Source organism: Rattus norvegicus, chromosome 8 (genome assembly GCF_036323735.1).
Source record: "Rattus norvegicus strain BN/NHsdMcwi chromosome 8, GRCr8, whole genome shotgun sequence".
NCBI lineage: Eukaryota > Metazoa > Chordata > Mammalia > Rodentia > Muridae > Rattus > Rattus norvegicus.
The window spans coordinates 130,521,344-130,540,969 of record NC_086026.1 but is presented as its reverse complement, the minus strand read 5'-3'; the positions used below and the strand labels follow the sequence as shown (position 1 = coordinate 130,540,969).

The following is a 19,626-nucleotide window of genomic DNA, read 5'->3' as shown; positions in this document are numbered from 1 at the left end:
TATTTTTGCTTTAACAAAATGATGGGAGCACAAAGTATAGGACAAAATAAATTAAGGAAACCGGTCTTCAGCTGACAAAACAAGCCAAGGGCTGGCAGTGTCTCCTGAGGACCAAGAGGGGACAGTGAGGGCAATCCAAAGAGCAGGACAGAGGCCTCCTCACCAACCCCAGAGTCCTTCAGAATGTCAGTCAGGCGACTGCCCTAATTCAGCTTGGCTGTGAACCAACAGGATTAAATCACTCTGGAAGCATCTCTCGGAAAATGGACAAAGCAAGGCCAGTGAGCCTTCACCTTCACTTTGACCGACGAGGGGCACAAACGCCTTGCGTGAGGTCATGTGGTCTGCGATTGCACATTGCAGACGCCCTGAACAGTGGATGAATGAAGGAACCCTGGCACAGACCACAATGGTTAGTCCTCATCGTCAGTTTAACTGGATTTAGACAACAGGGCAGTGCCAGACTCATCAGGGTCTTCCCGGCTCAGTTAGTCCTCACAGACACATCCAGAAGCGTGCCTCACTAATCTCCCAGGTTATTCTGAATCTGGTCGAGTGAACAGTGTGATTTTGACAAAGCTGATAAAAAATACACAATAGTCCTGACTAAAGGGGATCCTGGAGAAAGGACCGAGTGGCTTGGCGGGTACAGGCGCTTGCTCAGAAACTTCAACAAGTAGATGCTAGTCGATGTCAAAGCCATTTGGAAAAACAGGAGATTACAGAGGGAAATCCTCCCTCTATCCCTCCTCCCCCTTCCCTCCCTTCTCTCACTTCTGAAACATCTTCACTTGGAAACGCTCCCCAATTTCGACAGGTCAGCCCCACAGGCTAAAACGTACACTGTCCCAGAGGCTTATTCTACCTGCCACGTTGCAAACCTATCCACAAAACTCCCTTTATGAAAGGAAGAATCCTTTTGGAGGTACGATCTGCTCGACGAGGAGCTACAGCAGACTACCTAGCTCTACTCTCATCTCAGAGCCCCTTTGCTATGCCCTCCACCTTGGAGATCAGGAGCCATGGACTCAGTTTTCGGGGCTCCTTACAGACAGGAGTCTCCCTGAGATGCAGGCTCTGCCCAGCGCATGCGCACTGCGACTCAGATGAAGGAAGAGCACTCCACGTGATGACTCCTGCGTGGGGAATGATGTCAGAGAACGCTGACCCCTTTATCGACAGCGTGGCGTGGTTCTTGGACATTGTCATCAGAGCAGACCCTAGATGCAGAGTCTGTTCCTCCTCATCCTAGTGAGCCCACATGTCGCCAAATGTTCCTTCACGTATATTGTTCTGCTCAAGCCAGACAGGGGAAGACATATTTCCTGAGACGAAGATCCCTCTGAGACAGGGCAAAGTTGAGGTCTGTAAGGGCCAGGGACCAGTTATGCAGAGCTTCCACAGACCAGGGGCCACCTTCTATGAGACCAAGAGAAGAGATTGTGGCTTTTTAAAAAGCCAAATTGGGGGGGGGGTAGAAAAAAGAGGAATTCAGACAGCACAGATAGGGGCTAGAGGAAGCAGGAGGCATCAGAGCCCTCTTCATTGTTACAGGCAAATGGTGCCCAGTCCAAACATGATCTGCCTTGTGGCGAGTGGCATTGTTCCAACTCTCTGTGTCAGTTCTTCAGTACAATCTGTTTGATCTTTTCACCCCTCTCTCTCTCTCTCTCTCTCTCTCTCTCTCTCTCTCTCTCTCTCTGTGTGTGTGTGTGTGTGTGTGTGTGTGTGTGTGTGTGTGTGTGTGTGTGTGTACAGGGCGTTGTTTAGAAGGGAGAGGAAGGGGGAGAGAGAAAGGTTAGTTTGGGTGAGTTTGCAATTACAACCATTGAGTGTGAAGCCAACTGAAGTTCTGGGATGGCTTTGAGCTAACTGGACCAATGAAAAACAAGGAGTGCAGAGGGTCCCTTAATATATACCCCACCCCACCCCCACCCCCACCCCGGTTCTCAAAAGGGCAAGGCTCCACGTGACATTTGGGGCATCATGTCAGAAGTGTCACGACTTCCATTTCCCAAGTGAGAAATCAAGCAGTTTCAGTCAGATCCTCCTGATGTCAAATCCAAGCTCCAACACTGTCCTCCGACACCCACTCATAACAACACCCACCAGTTTGGTTGTAAAGCCAACGGCAGTGCCCAGAAAGAGCATATGGTAGACATGGTAAGATACCCGACAAGAAGCCCGGTGAGGGAGGAGAAATCCATTGCCTCGGGTTTGAGGGGAGACGATCCGAAGTTAACTGAAACCTACAGTAATGACCAGGAACAGCTCTGTTCAGTTTTTGTGCTCATCTGCAGTGACTACATTTTTGTTAACGGCACCTTCGGCGGCCAGAAGAGGACTTCAGATTCCATGGATCTGGAGTTACAAGCGGTTTTGAGCTGCCGGACACAGGTACTGGGAACAGAACCCGGGACCGCCGGAAGAGCCGCAAGTGCTCTTAGCTATTAGCTATCTTTTCAGCCTCTTCATGAGTCTTAAAAGCGTGTCAAGGTATGGATTATTTTTCCATAGATTACGTATGGATATTGCTGTATCTTGCATTTAAATTTATTATCAGAACTCTCATAATTGGGCAACCTGAACACCAAGTAGAGCTTCTGGTCTTCCTAGTCTCGCTCATGCGGCTCGCTTGAAAACTACAATTCCCAGGATTCTGTGAGCCCAAGAGATGATCCTGGCCGAGGTCCGAGAGGCGGGTCCCGAGGCCCGCGCACGCGCTCCAGATCCAGAATTTGAGCTCGCCAGCAGGGCAAGCACACCGGGAACACCTGCGACACCCGGCCGGCAGGTGGGCAGCGCGGGGTCTGTGGCGCAGCTGGACCCCAGGCTCGGAGTGGACCGGGCACAGAGCCCGGCTTCAGGTGAGGCGCTGGGCCGGGCTGGGCTTGGTGCCGGGCCCTGGGCTTCAGGGGAGGCCGGCAGGCTTGCGGGACCCAGGGCGGTAGACGCCGCTTGGAGCAGGCGCCGAGGTGGGAGGGGTGGGCCTGAACAGCCCAGCCCCGGTGGCGCACTGGATCTTTCAGCTGGAGCCTGCACTGCCGCTGACAGCGGGGACGTACATGCTTGTGCCTGGGAAAGAATGGTGCACATTTGGCACAGGTGGCGTGAAGCAAGGAGAGATGAGCAGTGGGGGCCTGGGCTGCACCAGCTGCGTTTGCAGCGGTGCCTCAGTCGGCCCATCCCTGACCCTTAAGGCAGTTGGGGCTTCGTATGGAAGCACCTGGGTGGTTGGGAGTTAGGAGTTTGTCTGCTTGACAGTGCTGGGGGTAGGCGTGGGGGTGGGGGAGCACTGACGAAGGACCCTGATGGGCTTGCCTGTAGGAACCCTTCTTCTCATCATTAGTGGGAGTCTGGGGTCAAAGTTTGGGGCCCTCGACTAGAATCATGTTGCAGGTGTTGGGCAACCAATATCCTCTGACCTTATGCCAGCCAGCCCCCGGAGCTTGCTGGGGTAGATGATCTTAGGCTTCTGGGATACGTGAATATCAGCACAGTTCATTTTCCATGTGTGGACGGCTCCAGGCACTGGACAAATCTTTTCTCCATTACCGGCCATGTCCCCTTAAGTAACTCATTCACTTTCTCTGGTCCCCTCCTTCATCCTCTGTAAGAAGAGTTGCTGTGAGGATTCCACAAGGTGATGCTGGCGAAGCTTTCTGTCTGGGTTCTGAACACAGTGGATGCATCAAATGTTAACATGAACGACCACCATCTATAGAAAAGGAAAGGTTGGAGTTCCGGTTCCGGGTCCTGGCTTTTCCACAGACTAGCCGCTTCTAGGATCAGCCCACCCTTCCACCCGAAGGATCAGGGCTCCAACTGGTGACAGAGTTAGGAGAGAATTGGGACCTTTATCCTCAGTTGAGAACTGAGAGCCCCTGGGGGCCTTGGGAAAGGAGAGAGCCGGTGAGTGGATTCACCCTGGTGGAGCATCATCCTGGTGTGCAGGACTGTCCGGGCCATCAGTGTTTTGTTTGTTTGCTAAGGGTGAATCCAAAGCCACATGGGTGCTAGTACACCCCGTTCTCTCTCTACCCTTCGCTTTGATTCAGTCTCGCTAATTTTCCAGGCACACCTAAACTGGGATTTTCCTGCTTCATCCTCCCTAGCCGCCAGCCCAAGCTGACAAAGGGTTTCTAACCAACCTTCTGGTTGGCAAGTTCTTGCTTTCTGAAATAGCAGTAATAAGCAGAGGCTTCTAGAGAATACTGAGAGAGCCAGAATATTAAATTACTCCACACTCTGTTCCCCAGAGGCCTTGTCAGTCACCTCAGCTTGGTTGTCTGGAGGGACACTCTCCCTCAGGAAACGCTAAAATGATCCCCAGGGTTTTCTCAAGTTGGGTGAGAGATAACAGCGGCCTGCGGGGCGGGGAAGGAAGGATCCAGACGTGCTGCCATGGGCTTTGCAATAAAGGCCTGAGTTTGAACTTCAGCCCCATTCCAGAACAGCTGCAGTGAACTGAACAGTACATGTAGCAGTGACAAGCATATGTCCTTTAGTGCGAAATGGGTTTCACAACACCTGCCTTAGGTTGTACCAGGGATGAGACCACGTATGCAGAGTGCTGCCTGCATAGAGTCAGTCAATGGGTTTTTATGCCGCTGTTGTCTTTTAGTCTTGGACAATTGCCATCTGTAGAGCTTTGCTTCTGTGGGGTCGCTGGGTCCACAAACCTGGAACCTCCCCCGTGGAATAGTACAAGTGTCCTGTCAGACCAGTAAGCTAAGGTTCGAAGCAGTTAAAAATTGGTGTTGTTTCGCTGCTAAGTGGTAGGGCTGGAACTCACGTGACCTCTCTGGTTGGGCCATTCCACTCTCCCCTGCTGCCTCTGTGCTCTCCTGTCCTGGGGCCCAGTTAGGACGAATAGCAGACATTCCTGTGTTACAGTGGGGTCTGAGCCACACATTTGGGTTAGAGCTTGACTCCACATGTCCCGTTGTCCCATGGATGGTCATTCTGTAGGAGGTGGTCCCCTGGGTGAGGCCAGGGGTGAAGTATTGGGAAGAGGCACCTTAGCTCAGAACCGTGTGGGTGTGTGAGTCTACAGCCTGGGTAGGACCTAGAAGGCTTGCTTTAGGGGTCAGAGTGGGGCTTGTTTATCTGCTAGGAAAAAACATGTGAGTCGTGTGCATCTCAGGTAGGACCCTGCTCTCGGAGCAGAGCTCTTTGGGCGTGAGGTGAGGGAATTCTGCTGCAGTCTCCACGCAACCACTGTATCCCTGGCTGCCTGAGAGACCTCTCTTATAAAATGAAGACTTGAGAGAAGAGCCACAACTTCCTAAGCCACCAGCCATAGCCAGGCGCTTCCTCTGCCTGGCTGGGTGAGAGTAATTACAGCAAGAAGCCCTGAGTTGCTAAGTTACCATTGAAGGCCCGTGGGTCTGTGTTTCCAGAGCCTTCCACATCTGCTCAGCCCTTGAGTCATAAAACCTCACTGCTGTGAATTCTGCCCTGCTCCAATGCTGGAGATTCTCTCAGATAGGATGACGGCTGGGCATGCACAGGACCTAAAAAACGACCCTTGGAGTCAGAGGCCACCTCCATTGGGCTACAAGACCTGAAGGTGCAATTTTCTTATACCAAGAGAAAATTAAGGTCTGGGGTTGTAGTTCAGTGGTTTGCCTAATACATAGGCCCAAGTTCCCACCACAGGGAGTTGGGAACCCCCCAGGCTGTGCCTCAGCAGATGAAGCGAGGTGGTAGTCCAATTAGCCTTCCCCTTTTGCACTGGAGGCTAGAAGTCTCTCCCTGATCTGGACAAGATGTGGATAATTCGTTCATTTTCTCTGGCTTCTCACATTCTTGCCAGGGCCACCCTCAGGCCCCACGTGTCTATAGGCAAACCAGGTCTTCCATGCTGCCTGTGGCGACAGCTGTTGGTGTAGCCTCATGCTAACACTTGGTCCTTTTCTCCACTCTGTAGAGCATCGTCGGGCGTTCCTTGCCATTCAGTGAGCACTTGGGCCTGAGTCACGCCTCAGGAAGGAGGTCACGACCCCAGCCTGCTAAATGAGTCTCTTCTGCTGTTGTCATGGTAGTACAGGCTTTCTGTGGATTGCCAGTGATGAACATTACCCAGGGGCCTCAGTGGAAGTGTGAACAGGGACCAGGGCACATCCTGAGGTGGCCTCGAGAGCCACCAGAAGCTGTGTGGGAGGGAAATGCAGCAGCTAAGGACCTAGAGACGCTGTCCAGCTTTTTCTCAAGAGGCCAGCAGGATGACGTGACACTGCCAGTGTCCCTCACTGGTGGCTGTTCAGGCCTCCCTCCTTTTACCTGACTTTATCTTGCACTGCTTTTCCGCCACAAGCAATGGTGTCTACCTAGGCCGAGATAGCTTTTCTAGAAAGTTTCAGTGTGGACTTTAGTCATGGGAGGGGAACCTAGGCTGGAGCTGTCATTTCCTTGTGGTGATAGAAATTCATTCGGAGCATTGTGGTACCGTGTGATGGTGTTAGAGCAGCTTCACATCGAAACTGAGAGCATGGCAGAGTCATCTGGAAGTTTTATAAAAACATGGGTTCTTAGGAATCTGGGCCATTCGTATGTGGGCCGCATGCATAGAAAGAGTTGAGTTCTACCCCTAGTTGTTCTAGAACCCTGTGGGGTCCTGGGGCTTCCTTTCCCCAGGGAAGTGGCCTGATTCTTTACAGTCCTACATAGGGGACACTTTCTAGATCTTTCCCCACCTGGGCTGCCTCTAGGTGAATGTCTCACTAAGGTTCACAGAGCGAACTCAGGGGTCAAGCGTGTAGACTCTGATATGAAGAAACACCAGGTAAACCCAGACCGAGGCACATGCCAGCAAATATCTGTCTGGCTTAAAACTTAAGGTTGGTGCTGGAGAGACGGCTCAGAGGTTAAGAGAGAGCATTCGTTGCTCTTGCAGACAGCCGGTGTTTGGATCCTAGGACCACACAGTGGGTCATAGACACCGATAACTACTTGTAGAGTCTCCAACACCCTCCCTGGCATCCATGGGGACCGTACACATAGTACAGCATGCACGTGCAGGCGAAACCCTCACATGCATAAAATAAAAACAAACTGTCAAGCTCGTAGAGAAGCTGTCCCAGATTGGGAGTTAAGATGTGACTTTTTGTCCTGGGTTGGATTCTGGACACGGCATAGGGACCACTGACGAAAATAGTATCAATATTAATTTTCTTAATCTGCATTATATAAGAGAACATCGTTTTCAGAAATACAGACTTAAGTAGTTATGGCTAGAGAGGAAGATATCAGCAGAATATTCTTGGTGGTGGTTTTGTTTGACATGAGGTCTCACTAAGTATCCAGGCTGGTCTTAAACCCTCCTGTCTCTGCTCCCAAATGCCAGGGTTGCACGTGTATACCACCCCACCTGCACCTAGTTCATTTTTAGACAGTTCAGGAAAGAGTTTATATGTGACAGAGCACAATAGATGTGTTGACTTAGGGAAGAATTTAGGTAAGAATGAAGCAAAGGTTTCCTGCAGTCTCCATAAGTGTGAGGTTGCTTCCCATAAGAAGATGAAGGTGATCGCAGGTTGCAGACACTGGAGCCAGCCCCCAAGAGCAGGAGTCTCATGAGAGCTTGAGCAGGAGTCTCATGAGAGCTTGAGCACCTTCTGTTTCACCATCTGTAATATAATGAAGAGTGTCACTGTGGTAAAGCAGAGGACCCTGCACCCAGTAACCAGAGTGGGCATAAGCCATGGACGGCAGCGGCCTCGTCGTTAGGACAGGGGAGATGCCAGAGAAATGAGACTGCAGGAAACCCAAGCTGAGGCTGTTTCCACTCTCCTGTCGCAGGTCGCAGATTCCCTAGATGCCTGACAGCCACCCAGGGGTCTTGCCTACATAGGGCTTTTTAAGTTCCCCTTGAGCCTGGGGGGTTTCTCTGGTGAAGCCAGTGATGTGTTTATAAAAAGATGAAGAAGATATGTTCTATGGAGGTGTGGGGGAAGGGGGTGCCTCGTTGAGGTGTGCTGAGGCATCCCTTGCCCCTGAGGGACCAACCACACCACGGTATAGTATAGAATAGAGTTCAGGGGCTGGAGAGATGGCTCAGAGGTTAAGAGCACTGACTGCTCTTCTGGAGGTTCTGAGTTCAATTCCCAGCAACCACATGGTGGCTCACAACCATCTATAAAGGGATCTGATGCCCTCTTCTGGTGTGTCTAAGGATAGCAACAGCATATTCATATACATAAATAATAAATGATTCTTTTAAAAAAAGAATAGAGTTTATTCAGGGCATGGGGAAGGGAGTCAAGAGGTTAGTAGAGGCAGAAAGAGAGAGGGAGAGAGACAGAGACAGAGACAGAGGAGTAGAGGCCAGCCATGACCATGTGGAGTGGGGATGGGGGTTGGGGAAAGAGTGGGAGCAGGAAGGTAAGAGCAAGAGAGGAGCAAGAAAGAGAGCAGGGGACAAGCAGCCCCTTTTATAGTGAGTCAGGCACACCTGGCTGTTGCCAGGTAACTGTTGGGCGGAGCTTAGAATGCTAACAGCCTGGCTTCCTGGCAGCCTCATCTCCCTGCTGTCTCCACCCTGAAGTTCTCAGTGACCTGTGCATGCCGTGAGCTCTGCTTAGGCCAGGAAAGCATCCCAAGACGTAGAGGTCTCGTGGTTTGCTGGATGGTCAAGAGAGCTGGACACAGCCATACAACCAACCCACACGCCTCTGAGCTGTTGCCCAGAACTCGCCCAACCACCTCCAGGTAGAGCTTCTCTGGGTCTCCTGTTGTACCTGTATGTGGTGGACACTTTCTGGGGTCCATATCTGTCTCTCCAACCATGGGCTTCTCCTGGAGTCTTGATGGATTCTTTCTCACTGGGGTCTAAGTCCCATGTGACATGGATGTTTTGGGGACTGAGTATGGATTCACACCCTTCCTTTCCCATCCTCAGCCCTGCGTGTGACCACAGTGGTGCTGCTCTGTCACCAGAGAGGAGGTCGAGTCAGCTTCCAGTGACCCATTTGTGTCAAGCCGAGGGGGGCACCAGGCTGTGAGTGGATAACTGTATCACTAGAGAACAGTGCCTATTGAGAGGGTTGCAGGCCAGCAGGGAAGGCTGAGCCCACCTCCAGCTCACCCCAGCCCTCCTTCCTTCTGCACAAGCAGGGCAGGGGCTAATCGCCCATCACACCAGAGCAAAGGAACTTGAGTCCCTTGGGAGTTTTTCCTTTAGGAGTTGGAACTCACACTAGCTGCTAACACAGGGTTCACAGGCCAGCTCTGATTCCAGGGGGTCTCTTCCAGGTCGAGATATTAGCGTATGAATGTGAACGAGGCAGGGAGCGAAGGACGGAGAGGTGGCTCAGTGGTCAAGATCCCTAATATCTCTAACTCCAGCTCCAAGGGAACCCAACACCTTTGACCTCTGACCTCTGACTTCCATGGCAACTGTACTTTTTGTGCCTCCAATTAAAAATAAAACAAAAATCTAAAAACAAAACAAAAACTACAAGCACTCGAGCTCAGAACTGTTCAGTGCACCTTCTTAGTTAACTGCTAGTTTACGAGGATGCTGGGGCTGCCACATCTTACTCAAGGGTGACAGCTCCCAGGAACACTAATGTGCTTTACATGAGCATGATTTCCCACATCATGTAGTTTTGGTGCACATACAACCATCATGTAACACACCAGACTCTAAACTGGAAGGTTGTAGGGGGTCGGAGTGTTGGAGGAAACTGTTCTGAGTGCAGCCTGACCTGGTAGGATGAGTTCACCCACTCAGAGCAAAGGGATCCAAAGCCTTGGTAGTTTACCAGTAAACACATGCTGTGTCTAGGCTAAAAGTGTTTCTCAGTGTCAAAGAAGGGATGCTACCATTTCTAGTCATAAATGTGGACAGCTTTTAAAAGTTAAATTGTTTCAATGTTAGTGTAGAACTTAGCCAGGAGCCCTGCTCTTGCCAGGAAAGCTGTTTCTGACACTCCTGCGGCTCTTGGGGCCAGAGCTTAGGATCCTGGCAGGTGGTGTGAGGACAGCAGGCCCATTCTTGTCTACAGTTGCTCAAAATTACAGATGAGAGCTTTTCACATTTTACCTGCAGGAGAGACTGAGCTGTGTCGAATCCCTGACCACGATCATGAACGTTGGACTCCATCCTCCAGTGCTGTGAGGATGTTTCTGTTGTTTAAGGCCCCAGCCCATGGTGGTTAGCTGCCGTCGCCTCAGGTGGGCACCAGGCTTTGAGCAAGCGTCTGCTGCTCTGCCAGGCTCTCAGCAAGCTAGCTGTAACTGCCTCCATCCCAGGCCGGAGGTCATGTGTTCTACCCCGCCTTTCCCTTTCCCCCTGGTTCCTGATCTGCAGTTTGCAACCTGCACTCTCATCTAGGGACCCTGGGCTGATGCTTCTTCTTTATCAGACTTTAAGGCCCATGTGAGCTTTTCTGCGTGTGGTGCTGGCCATGGCAGTTAGGGAGTGGAGCCTGTGCCAGATGTCCAGGTGAGTCCTGTCAGCACTAGAGCCTACCCTCACTGCCTGGCTGTCTGCAGGTGTCAGCATTATTGAGAGTTCAATGAAATCACCTAGGGTCAGTGGGACACATCCTTATATTTAAAGGCCTTGTGAGGATATTTTTAAATCTCCTATCCATTTTCTTTCTTAAAAACAAAAGGAAAAAGTCTTGTTCTATCAGGATGTGTCCTGGCTGAGCCACTGAATTGAGTTCAACCTAACCACACTTCACTAAAGTTTCCAGTAGGAGGGAGACAGTGCCCGAGTCCTCGGATGAAGAGAGAGGTCTGAAGAGGGAAAGGAACCAGACCAGGCCTTGAACCTGTTCTCGGCAGAGTCTGCCAGTGACTGTGTGGCACAGTGAGGCAGAGGGAGCATCAGATGGGAGTCACCGGCAGCTGTCACTGCCCCTCAGCACATGTGCCCTGCTCTGGCCACTGGATCAGGTCAGGTGTTACCTCAAGTCTCACCCGCCACAGAGAACTCTGAGGTCAGCAATGTCATTCTCCAGATTTGTGTCTGACACATGCACAGACTTGGCCCCTGCAGAACCTCACTTCCTGTTCTGTTCACATTGGCTTACGATTCTGTACTCTGTTCCATAAATACACTCAGATACACACACACATACACACATACACACAGATACACACACACACACACACACACATACACAGATACACACACATACACATACACAGATACACACACATACATATACACATAGATACACACACACACACAGAGTCACACATACACACACACACAGTTGCACACACACATACACAGATACACATATACATATACACACAGATACACATACACACAGATACACACACACATACACACACAGAGTCACACATACACACACACATACACACACAGAGTCACACACACATACATACACACACGCAGATACACACATACACAGATACACACACACATACAGAGTCATACATACACACAAATACATACACAGATTGACACATACACACACAGATACACACATACACAGATACACACAGAACAAATACACACATATACACACACACACACATATACACACACACACATGCACAGAGTCACACACACATTTACATGTCTTTGACATAAACTTCCACATGCATATATACTGGGTATGCATGTGTATGTATGTATGCAAGTACACACATACTGTACCAGTCACCTCGACACACACTGACTCGTACTTACGATCAGTGGGAAGTCAGATTAGCGAGCCATGACCCACCCTGAGCTGCCCTGGGAAGCCGGAATGCAGGTTCAGCAGTGTTGGCTGGTGTCCATTCTGCTCCTGGTAGCACACCATGCTGTGGTTGATCATGTTCTGTGTGGAGCCTGTCCCCATCCATCCATCCATCCATCCGTCCATCCATCCATCGCCTACCATTGGGACGATGAAGGAAGTAAGCTTTTGTCATGGAAGATTTGAGGACGCAGCTCTCCACCGAGTCACAGCTCCAGGCCTCAGCAGGCATTATTGAGGGAGGCTTGTCTCCAAGGTGATTCTAGATTCTGTCAAGCTGCCAGTACAGACTCACCGAGAGCCAGGCTTCTCATGGAGATGGAGCGTGGGGTTCTCAAGGGGCTCCCTATGCTCTACCTCCCCTGGACATCATCCTCACCTCTCCTGGAAGGGAGACCGGGTACACAGGTCAGGCTGCTGCACACAGCAACAGGGCAAGGGATATAAGCAGTGCTTTTCCATCTCCCCCTTGCCTGGGACACCCACACCAGAGAGAAGGGGTCCTGAAAATGACCTGACTCAGGCCATGGTGCTGTGCCTCCCTTCCACAGCAAGCGTCTTTTCCATGGAGGAAGTTTATTTCTAGGGGTCTGGGTTCCTTGGGTAAAGCATCCTGAGATTGAATTCTCAGCACCCACATAAAAGCCGTGGACAGTGGCTTGTACCTCCGTAATCCCAGTGTTGAGACTGGGTGTGGGATCCAGACAAGTGGTTAAAATCCCTCAGTGGTTAAAACACTTGTTCTTGCAAAGAGCCCAAGTTGTGTGCCCAGTTCCCACATGACAACTCACAGCCATCTGTGACTCCAGTTACAGAGGATTGGGTATCCTTTCCGACCTCCAAGGGCCCCATGCTCTCATATGGTGCACAGATAGAGATGCAGGCAAAACACTCATACACACAAATAAAAAGGTCTTTAAAAATTAAGTAAGACAGAGAGGGATCAAGGAAAGTAGTCGTCGTCGACCACTGGCCTCCACAGGCATGTGCACGTATGTGCATGCACACCCTCACGTGTTTACTCATTCACACACGTTTGTTTCCCAAGTTTGTTTGCAGTCCTCTCCCTTCCTGATGGCAGAGAGCAGAGACCACAGAAGTCACTTCTGCTAAGGGGCAGAACGGTGCTCTGAGTCTACTAGAAGCTCTGAGGCCATCTGCTCTCAGAATAGTGTTGAGATTAGAGCTGCCACATTTGAACTTCTATGCCCTCATCCAGACTTGGTTTTATACCCATCTCCATAACAAGAGTTGGTTGGGAAAATCAGCAGGGAAAAGTCACAGCCCCCAGCCAGCAGTCGGGGAGACTTGTGCAAGGGAATTACAGATCTCTTACATGCGCGGAGGTGTGTGTGGGTGCTCCGAATTAGGGATCCTTTTCCTGGCATGGTACAGGCAGGGGTTTTGTTTTAGGTGTGGCTGTCATGGGCGCCACATATGCAAAGACACTGAGCAGGGCCTGGCTGGAGGGCTCTTACTTTAAGATGTTCATGGTGGCCTTCCCCAAGCTGGAAACAGACAGACAAGCCTACTTTCTCCGTGTGAGATGTCCATCACAGACCCTCACCCTGTCCAGAGCCTGTCTGTTCAGAAGCTCTGGCACTCGGAGCCCAGAGGGTGGGTGTCCTTTGGTTTTCACAGCACACTCACCTGCACCCTAAAGAACCAGCATAGGTTTTTAGGGACAGTGTATGGAGACAAAATATGTTTTCCCAGGTGGCTCTGGCCCCCACTTACCTTTGATTAAAGCTCTCCCTGCCTCTGTCTGATATCTTGGTTCTGCCAAAACTTTTGATCTTGCCGACTGAAGTAGAATGTTACAGTGCTGTTGGAGTGGTGTGGGGTCATGCAGGAGAATGTGAGAAAGACAGAATTTTATCATGACCACTGACTGCCCCACACTTTTTCTCCTCCACAGTGACAAAATACAGGACCCCATTAGGAAGGATGGTGAACAAGTCTGTTGTCTGTCCTCAGTCCTGGCTTACCTGAGTGAGTGTAGGCAGTCAGAAAGGCTAACCCACAAAGCTGCAGTCTTGTCCCATGGGTGAGCCCAGAGCCCTCAGAGAACAAGCCTCCTCCTCAGGGTCCCAGCAGGGAGGAGTGTGGGTTAGCTCCACACTCGGTCTCTTGGTTCCAGTCACTCGGCCTTTGTTCGGGCTGCCTGACTGTAAGTTGCAAAGTCGGCTGACATCCCGTCAGTCCACTCTATGTTTCAGACCACAGGAGGTTCTGACAGAATGTTTTCTCTACTCTCAGGGCTTCCCATCCCCTTCCATATCTGTCCTATCCTCTGCCACTGCCATATTGGAAGGCACAAGACGGGTACTCACATCTAACTAGAAACACCTTTGATCCTCTGAGAGTACAGAAAGAGCCAAGTCCTGTCTCCCTTCTCCAGCCAGGGTCCTATAGACACTGGAGCTGACAGTCGCCTGTTTTCTCCTGCAGTCCTGCTTCTCTCCAGCAGATGGCACTGGTGTCTAGCTGCTGATGCTCTGTAACTGGTTTGCTGTGTCAGGTAATTTCTAAGGAGAATTGGGGCCCAGGGCAGGGAAATGGGTACAGCATTGTTCTGCTGGGGCTGAGCACATCACTCAGAAAGCTGTACTCTCCTGTCATGTGCCTGTCTGTGATAAGCCAGAGCTCCAACTCGGTCTGGCTTCAAAAATGAAGAAAGTTCTCTGAAAACAGGGTCCCTGTGTCTCTCCTGTGTGCAGTCCTTAGCATACTATCTGTACCCTCAGGCCAGTTTGCTTGTGGTTAGTAGCCATGGGACACCCCCATTCCTCCTGTCCATTGGATAGGAACACGGACTGGCTTCTTCACCTAGTCTGACCAGTCCCTCTTAGACAGCAGGCCACTGGGTTGAGCCAGAAATCCAGAAGTAAGCTCTCTGGCACCCCAAGGGCAATGTCTCTGCCTCCTCTGAGTCCCAGGAGATTCAACACAGGGCTTGGAGGAAGTGTGAACACACCGAGGAACTCCTTAGGAAGAGTGGACATAGACAGAAATGACCATCCCACTGCTGGCCTAACCTGGAGACCCAGGAAGGGAGGGTGGGTGCTGCTCCAGTCCAGGGTGCCTCGGTGGCACCTGGCCAAACTCGATCCCTGGTCTCTGTCTTCTCTGGGGAGATTTCTGTGCTTACATTTGAAACACTGTTTCAAGGAACAGTGATGGGTAGTCCCAGCCAGCTCCTGCCTAACACTGGCCAGCCTCAGCGCTGAATCATGAAGGTAGGAGAGTGCCTTGGGTGCTTCTGAACACACAGGGCTTCTGTGGCCCTTTATTGACTATGAGGTATCCCAACCCTTTTCCTTGCACTGGAGGCCTCACCTCTTAGGGAACCTAACTGAACGAAATGCTTCTTTTTGTACATCAGAAAATGGTTGGGTGCCAGAATTTCAACCAGTGTTTCATCATAGCCCGTGGCAAGGCCGCCAGACACTTGCTCTTACTAACAGGTGCCTGGATTCCAAAAGAAAGGCCACTCAGGAGGCCGAGTGAGTGAACGTGCCCGACCCTCAATCCCCAAATGCCTCGGTACTGGCACTAATCACTACACAAATGTGAGGGGTTCTGTTTGGAGATAGATGTGGCCCAAAACCCGTACCTCACTGAACTTCTACAGGGCTCCGGTGGTGGCAATGTCTTCCCTCCATAGCACAGGTGTGTGTAGGATACTCCTCTTGACATCTTCAGAGGCTGCTGAAGGCACAAGGTACTTTACCTTGAGGCGGGACAGATTCAGCAGCTACTAATGAAGGGGGGAGGGCCAGGGCACTCATCCAGGTAGAGGACTTGCTCTTCTTGCAACAGCTGAGAGGCTATCTTGATCCTCCCAGCTCAGCAGCTGAGTGGTACCGGTGTAATTAGAAGGGTGACTGGGGGCCGGTTCATCTAAACAAATGGCTCATGGGGCGCCCGTTAGGCTTGAGGATCTATGTCAGATCCAGCACCCACATAAGAAGTTGGACATGGTGGTGATCTCTAATGCTAGCACTGAAGAGGCAGAGCTGGGGGACGGGGGAGATCCTGGAGATCCCTGGCCAGCCAGTCCAACTCAATCAGTGTGACCAAGTTCAGTGAGAGACTCTGTCCCCAAAACACAAGGTGAGGAACAGTCAGGGAAATATACTTGATGCTGACCTCTGGCCTCCAAATGTTGTACACGCACACATGCCCTGAACACACACACATACAAAAATAACTCAAAGAGCCCAGAACCTGTGATTTGACTCACAACATGTCACTGGGGAGCTTTGCTGAAGTAGGTGTGTGGACGTGGAGGAAGCACACGGCGGGAGTGTGCTGAGAGTCCTGGCTGGGTTGACTCCTCTCTCTCACCCTTTGCAGGCTTTTTCTGGTCCTCCAGCACACTTAGGGATGGATGGGTGAAGCCCACTTGGGCTGTGGCTCTGCCCAGCAGCCATCATCTCGCTGAGGCCCCCTGGTGGCGATAGGATGCACCTCTCTGCAGTATTCAACGCCCTCCTGGTATCAGTGCTGGCTGCGGTCCTGTGGAAGCACGTGCGGTTGCGGGAGCATGCGGCCACGCTAGAGGAGGAGCTGGCCCTTGGACAGCAGTCCCTGGATCCAGTCCCAGGGCTGAGGATCGACTACCCGAAGGCCCTGCAGATCCTCATGGAGGGTGGCACCCACATGGTGTGCACGGGCCGCACCCACACGGACCGCATCTGCCGCTTCAAGTGGCTCTGCTACTCCAATGAGGCCGAAGAATTCATCTTTTTCCACGGCAACTCGTCTGTGATGCTGCCCAACCTGGGCTCCCGGCGCTTCCAGCCGGCCCTGCTGGACCTGTCCACTGTGGAGGACCATAATGCCCAGTACTTCAACTTCGTGGAGCTGCCTGCCGCAGCCCTGCGCTTCATGCCAAAGCCAGTGTTCGTGCCTGATGTGGCCCTCATCGCCAACCGCTTCAACCCCGATAACCTCATGCACGTCTTCCATGATGACCTGCTCCCCCTCTTCTACACACTGAGGCAGTTCCCCGGCCTGGCCCAAGAGGCCCGGCTCTTCTTTATGGAGGGGTGGGGCGAGGGCGCCCACTTTGACCTCTATAAACTCCTCAGCCCCAAGCAGCCGCTGCTCCGTTCGCAGCTCAAGACCCTGGGCCGGCTGCTCTGCTTTTCCCATGCTTTCGTGGGCCTGTCCAAGGTCACCACCTGGTACCAGTACGGCTTTGTCCAGCCCCAGGGCCCAAAGGCCAACATCCTGGTCTCTGGCAATGAGATCCGGCAGTTCACCCGCTTCATGACTGAAAGGCTGAACGTGAGCCACGCGGGGGCGCCCCTCGGGGAGGAATACATTCTGGTCTTCAGCCGCACCCAGAATAGACTCATCCTGAATGAGGCAGAGCTGTTGCTGGAGCTAGCACAAGAGTTCCAGATGAAGACCGTGACAGTGTCCCTGGAGGACCACACCTTTGCCGATGTCGTGCGGCTGGTCAGCAACGCCTCCATGTTAGTCAGCATGCATGGGGCCCAGCTGGTGACAGCCCTCTTCCTGCCCCGTGGGGCTACTGTGGTTGAACTCTTCCCGTACGCTGTCAATCCTGACCACTACACCCCCTATAAGACGCTGGCCACACTGCCTGGCATGGACCTGCAGTATGTAGCCTGGAGAAACATGATCCGGGAGAACACAGTCACGCACCCCGAGCGACCCTGGGACCAAGGGGGAATCACCCACTTGGACCGGGCTGAGCAGGCCCGCATCCTACAGAGCCGAGAGGTTCCCCGGCATCTGTGTTGCCGGAACCCAGAGTGGCTATTCCGAATCTACCAGGACACCAGGGTGGACATCCCATCCCTCATGCAATCCATTCGGCGTGTGGTGAAGGGCCGGCCGGGGCCACGGAGGCAGAGGTGGGCAATCAGCCTGTACCCTGGTAAGGTACGGGAGGCTCGATGTCAGGCGTCGGTGCAGGGCGCCACGGAGGCCCGCCTGTCTGTGTCCTGGCAGATCCCGTGGAACCTCAAGTACCTGAAAGTGAGGGAGGTGAGGTACGAGGTGTGGCTGCAGGAGCAAGGGGAGAACACGTATGTGCCTTACATGCTGACGCTGCAGAACCATACCTTCACGGAGAACATCAAACCTTTTACCACCTACCTGGTGTGGGTCCGCTGCATCTTCAACAGGAGCCTCCTGGGACCTTTTGCAGATGTGCTGGTGTGCAGCACGTAGCTAGCAGGCCATGGCCAGGCCTCAGGAGGGGTCTCGAGGCTCTGCTTTCCCAGGCTCACAGTTCTGCTAGCAACTGTGGTGATTGAGTATCTATTTATTGAGTAGGCTTGCACCAAGCCTGCTTCCCGACGTGTGCTGTTTGCAGAATTCCCCTAGCTCTGAAGAGATAGTGCCCGTCCCCTGTGCCACACCGATCAGCCCCACCCAGGAGGAATTCCTTAGCAGTGAGGAGGAGGCACAGCCGGGTCCCGGGGATCTGCTCTTGCTAATAACCATGCTGTTTCCTGCTGTGGCCTTGGTGCAGGTCCTGGCTTCTAGAAATGGTGGTCGTGTGGTTGGTGGGCTAGGCAGATAATCCCTGCGAATTTCATCTGTAACTGAGTGACAGGTGTGTTTGGAGCCGTCATTAAATGATTATGAACATCTCGCCCAAGTCTTCTGATGCTTATTAGCTCGCACGGATTACACCTCAAGTAGGTTTCATACGATGTTCTGTGCATATTTATAGTGCACTTCAACACTGTTCCCCTCGGTAACCTTTCCTGTCCCCTCCCTCCGAGCTTCTGCTCCATCCCACCCCTCCTATTTTCAAGTCCCTTTGTGTCTTTGTGTGTCAGTGAGTTTCTTAGGGCCGCTGACAAGCACCTGGGTGAGGGTTTGTCTGCCTGGGCTCCTCACCATTGACTGACTGTACAACTAGAGAAAATGTCTCTTTCCATCCACTAACCATATAAATCCTCGTTGTGGGGTGCGGTCCCAGGAGCTCCTCCCATTCCCATGTTGGAGGATAGATTGGCCTGATCATGATTGATCATCACGGCTGCTGTGAGTTCAAGAGTACAGAAGTCTAGTCAGACCCAGAAGTTCGTGTTTCACACCTAGGAGAGGGTGACATAGCCGCCCACGAATGAGCATTCAGTAGTCACTCTCAGCACTGTAACCAGTTCCTCGAGGTGCTGTTGGCCACTGTAAAAGGAAGGCCTGGCAGAGCCGACGGCAGCACTGATCCTTAGGCATGAAGTTATTCAGAAGATAATTTCACAGGCGTGTCATGTCCATGAAGTCCTGCAGCAGTAGCTTCCCTACGAGAGCCCGTGCCCTCCCCAACCACAGGCTTTTGAACAGGTTCTAGCGTCAAACCTGTGGGATCCCCTCATGTGGAACGGTTCTCAAAGCCAACCAGGATGTGGTTGGTTTCCTCACAACAGACCCTGAAGCATCCATGGGCCCATCTTGCCTGGCTGTTTGCTGTCTGCAGCCTCGTAAGGTGGTTGATGTGCCCCCACCCACGGCCTGCGTGACACCTTACACTATGAGGGCTGGGAATCCAGGTCCATCTTGGCTTCTCGGTGCCCTGGGACAGGTGTTGGGTGTTTTTCAGCACAGGGGTTTCATCATCTTATTGTGGGGTCAGCTAACAGGCGTATTGGGAGTATTTGCCTGTAGTTGGGAGTGGCCTAAAGAGCTGACTTAAGCTGTAACTTAGAGAGAGGGCACCTTTGGGCAGGTCTTATTGGATAGCAACAAGCAGAGTTGGCTCTCAGTACTTTTCATTTTGACTTTCAAAGGAGAGGACTCGGTAGGATAGTGTCAGGACTGTGAAGGGAGAATGCTGGTGGAGCTCATTGATGTGCAGATGCATGGGCCAAGTCCCACCCAGGCGGTGAGGAGGAGGGCGTCCGCTGTGGGG

The 19,626-nt window shown here is 52.1% G+C and overlaps 1 protein-coding gene across 4 annotated transcripts; it reads left to right on the top strand.

Moving 5' to 3' along the window:
* The first annotated feature begins 2,696 nt into the window (after positions 1 to 2,696).
* Pomgnt2 (protein O-linked mannose N-acetylglucosaminyltransferase 2 (beta 1,4-)) lies at positions 2,697 to 18,363 on the top strand. Of its 4 annotated transcripts, none has more exons than XM_008766683.4 (3): positions 2,720 to 2,867; positions 14,178 to 14,247; positions 16,086 to 18,363. In XM_008766683.4, the coding sequence occupies exon 3, from the start codon at positions 16,194 to 16,196 to the stop codon at positions 17,934 to 17,936; it is 1,743 nt and encodes a 580-aa protein (XP_008764905.1). In that variant the 5' UTR covers positions 2,720 to 2,867; positions 14,178 to 14,247; positions 16,086 to 16,193; the 3' UTR covers positions 17,937 to 18,363. The 4 variants fall into 4 exon arrangements, with proteins under 4 accessions (XP_008764903.1, XP_008764905.1, XP_038937590.1 ...); XM_039081662.2 differs by having other exon boundaries at positions 2,723 to 2,867; positions 14,128 to 14,247; XM_008766681.4 differs by lacking the exon at positions 14,178 to 14,247 and having other exon boundaries at positions 2,697 to 2,867.
* Positions 18,364 to 19,626: the final 1,263 nt, after the last annotated feature.

What these genes read in the sequence shown, in the direction of transcription:
- Pomgnt2 (XM_008766681.4), top strand. Translation starts at nt 16,194, where the DNA reads ATGCACCTCTCTGCAGTATTCAACGCCCTCCTGGTATCAGTGCTGGCT.